The 3,474-nt window shown below is 40.6% G+C and overlaps 1 protein-coding gene across 1 annotated transcript in view; it reads right to left on the bottom strand.

Moving 5' to 3' along the window:
- LOC103517641 (cytosolic sulfotransferase 5-like) overlaps positions 1-1,606 on the bottom strand; it is an 8,443-nt gene extending 6,837 nt beyond the window's left edge. Inside the window, exon 1 of the mRNA XM_026829663.1 lies at positions 1,512-1,606. Within this exon, the coding sequence (XP_026685464.1) occupies positions 1,512-1,588 (77 nt within the window). The 5' untranslated portion in view covers positions 1,589-1,606. The remainder of the gene's footprint in view (positions 1-1,511) is intronic.
- Positions 1,607-3,474: the final 1,868 nt, after the last annotated feature.

Here is a 3,474-nt window from a genome sequence, read left to right on the forward strand (position 1 = left end):
CTATCCTGGTATGGTCCAAGGACGCGACTGTAACAATTTGGTGAAAATCGGATAGTCACCCATCCATATATCAACCAAAGTAATTGTTACTTAACCCTTATTTCGTGGAAAATGTTGAAAAGGTTGTGAACAAAATATTTCAAGAACGGTTTGTCGTAAAGCGATGAAATTTGGTATGCTATCCTGGTATGGTCCAAGGACGCGACTGTAACAATTTGGTGAAAATCGGATAGTCACCCATCCATATATCAACCAAAGTAATTGTTACTTAACCCTTATTTCGTGGAAAATGTTGAAAAGGTTGTGAATAAAATATCTCAAGAACGGTTTGTCGTAATGCGATGAAATTTGGTATGCTATCCCGGTATGGTCTAAGGACGCGACTGTAACAATTTGGTAAAAATCGGATTGTCACCCATCCTGATATTAACCAAAGTCATTTTTGCTTAACCCTTATTTCGTATAAACGGTAAGAGACATCGAAAACATTTGGTTATTCGGATGTGAATATTCTAATCAATTTGATTTTTCACGCCGAATCGAATGGTGCTACTTTTATTACTGTCTGACTTACGGTTGAGAAGTTGCGGGTTCGGTACTTCCCTGTGTCGACAAATTTCCCTTTTATTCGTGAACCGTTACCAAATGAGCAAGTGAATAGTTAATCCCATGTGATTTTTCAGGCGGAATCGAATGGTTCTACTTTTAGCACTCTCTGACTTACAGTTGAGAAGTTGTGGGTTCGATACTCCCCTGTGTCAACAAATTTCTCTTTTATTTGTGAACCGTTACCAAATAAGCAAGTGAATTGTTGATCCCATGTGATTTTTCACGCGGAATCGAATGGTGCTACTTTTAGCACTCTCTGACTTACATTTGAGAAGTTGCGGGTTCGATACTCCCCTGTGTCAACAAATTTCCCTTTTATTTGTGAACCGTTACCAAATAAGCAAGTGAAGAGTTGATCCCATGGGAATTTTTCACACCGAATCGAATGGTGTAACTTTTAGAACTGTCCGACTTACAGTTGAGAAGTTTAATGTAATAGAAAGTCGTGTGATGTTCACACCAGATTTTTTTATGATAATATCAATAAAATGATGAAGCACCACCGCGAATGAATGCTGGACACAAATGTCTTCCCTTTTGACTATTATGGTGGATTTTGACTAGGTATTAGGGATTTATGCATGCTTCCATGAAACAATCTGATCAGAACTTGTCGGGACGGAAACGGACCGTATTCGGGAAGTAGGTATGAGTTTGTGCGCTGCTTTAGGACTATAGAAGCTATAGAACGGATCTACTTACTCAAGGAACGGAAATCTTTCGGGCAGGAACACTTTCTGACTATTATGGTGGATTTTGACTAGGTATTAGGGATTTATGCATGCTTCCATGAAACAATCTGATCAGAACTTGTCGGGACGGAAACAGGCCGTATTCGGGAAGTAGGTATGAGTTTGTGCGCTGCTTTGGGACTATAGAAGTTATAGAACGGATCTACTTACTCAAGGAACGGAAATCTTTCGGGCAGGAACACTTTGGCAGCTTCAAAGTCCAGATTGTTGGCGATACACCAGACCATTTCCTGAGTCCATGTCGTTCCTGAAATGAAGACACAAAAATAGTTTCCAATCAGGAACATTTGGTATCACCGCATTTGGTCAGTCTGTAATATTATTTGAAGTGATTTGATAAATTGATAGAGGGAACTCTAACAACGGAGGTCTAATCGTCGTCCCGAAATCGAAGAGAGAACGCGTTCTCTCTTCGATTTCGGGAGACAGGATAGGAAAAAGTCAGCCGTTCCGAGAACAAACCTTATCTATTAGTAATAAGTTCGCCACGGGTGGGAATTACACTCTGACAGTCCGAAAAAATGGTCAAGTTAATTAAAACTGAGAAATTTAGACTTTACTTTGTTCGTTCCGTGAGAAGATAGGTGGGAATTGAACGGGGAAGATCTCTCACCAGCAGGGCCGTATCCAAGGTTTCATTGAAGGGGGAGTTTGGATATTCCAAATTCTTGTTCGCCCCACAGTAAAAGAGTAGAGAAGAAGCCCTGTCGGCCGGCCCCTAAATACGGCTTTGCTCACCAGTTTGCTGTGAAGCTCACCAGTTTGTGTTGAAAAAATCACCATGCAGTTTGTGTGCTGGGATAGGACTGAAAAGTCCCTTTTCCCCCGCAGTCTAACCAAGGTCTCATATATTTGATACATTATGGGGGGTAAGGTAAGTACTTCTAGTTCTATTTCTAGGTCTCATGTATCCGATCTTATAACTCTCATAGGTCATAGGTATTATCCAAATTTGTTTTGTTTGGATCTTGACCTTGAGATATCAAATCTTATCTGACCTTCAGGTTATCAAACCACACACCAGTTGGTGTTTTGGTATTTGACTAGAGGTTGGGCTCGCCTAGGTAGGTTCGTCCTGGTCCTAGAAGGAAGTCAAAATATTATTGATCTATTACCACCATAGGTTTCTAGCCCTAGCATAGACACAATCGAAGAGAGAAGGAAGACAGGATAGGAGAAAGCCAGCCGTTCCGAGAACGAACATTATCCCAGCAGGATAAAATCCGTCCCGGGCGGGAATCGAACCCGCGGCCTAGCGCTTACAAGGCAGACGCACTACCAACTAAGCTAACTAGGCTGGCAACTTTGCATCTTTTCATTTCATGTTAATTATACAATATTTTTTTCACGTTTTTTCGGGATACCGAAAAAATAAGCCTGGAGTAGAAAATGGGATATTGACATCCTAGGTCAGAACAATGAATTTCGCCCCGGGTGGGAATCGCACCTGCAACCTATAGCTTCCTGTACCTACCTTATGACTTATGAGGTAAAATTCACATCCCTAGCTCCCGGGCTACTTTACTTCAATAGAGTGGAATTTTTAATAGAACACAAGCCTGCTCCTTTACTTCGTGACCTTTGGTTCGATAGGTTCATTGACCAGAATTGAGGAGCTGGGTGCAAAAAGGGCAATAAATGAAAATCATCAAACTGAGATATAAGTTTTCAATTTTTCATCAAAATCCTTGAAAAGTATGTTTACAAAAAACGCTGTAACTCATCGAAAAAAAAGTTATCACTGCAGTTCAAACGCTGGAAGATATAGAGCGGACCACGTTCTATTCAAAAAACTGTTTTACGCAAAAAGGGCAAAAAATCCATATTTCCCTTTTTGCACCCAGCTCCTCAATTGCCCCTATTAGATACAAATACAAATCGCCAGCCTAGTTATTCAAGGAATGGTAGAGAGTGCCCCAGGCAATAATTTCGCCATTTGTTTGTAATTTCTTCTATTTGTGTACAATGAATTATAACCAATAAAGAGTCTAAATCAGGCATGTCAAACTGGCGGCCCGCGAGCCACAAGGGTGTAATATCTTATATTATAAAAACAAGAACTCATTCACATTTCACACACTGATCGCTCTATCTCCAGAACCACAACACCTAG

Source organism: Diaphorina citri, unplaced genomic scaffold (genome assembly GCF_000475195.1).
Source record: "Diaphorina citri unplaced genomic scaffold, Diaci psyllid genome assembly version 1.1 scaffold1914, whole genome shotgun sequence".
Lineage (NCBI taxonomy): Eukaryota > Metazoa > Arthropoda > Insecta > Hemiptera > Psyllidae > Diaphorina > Diaphorina citri.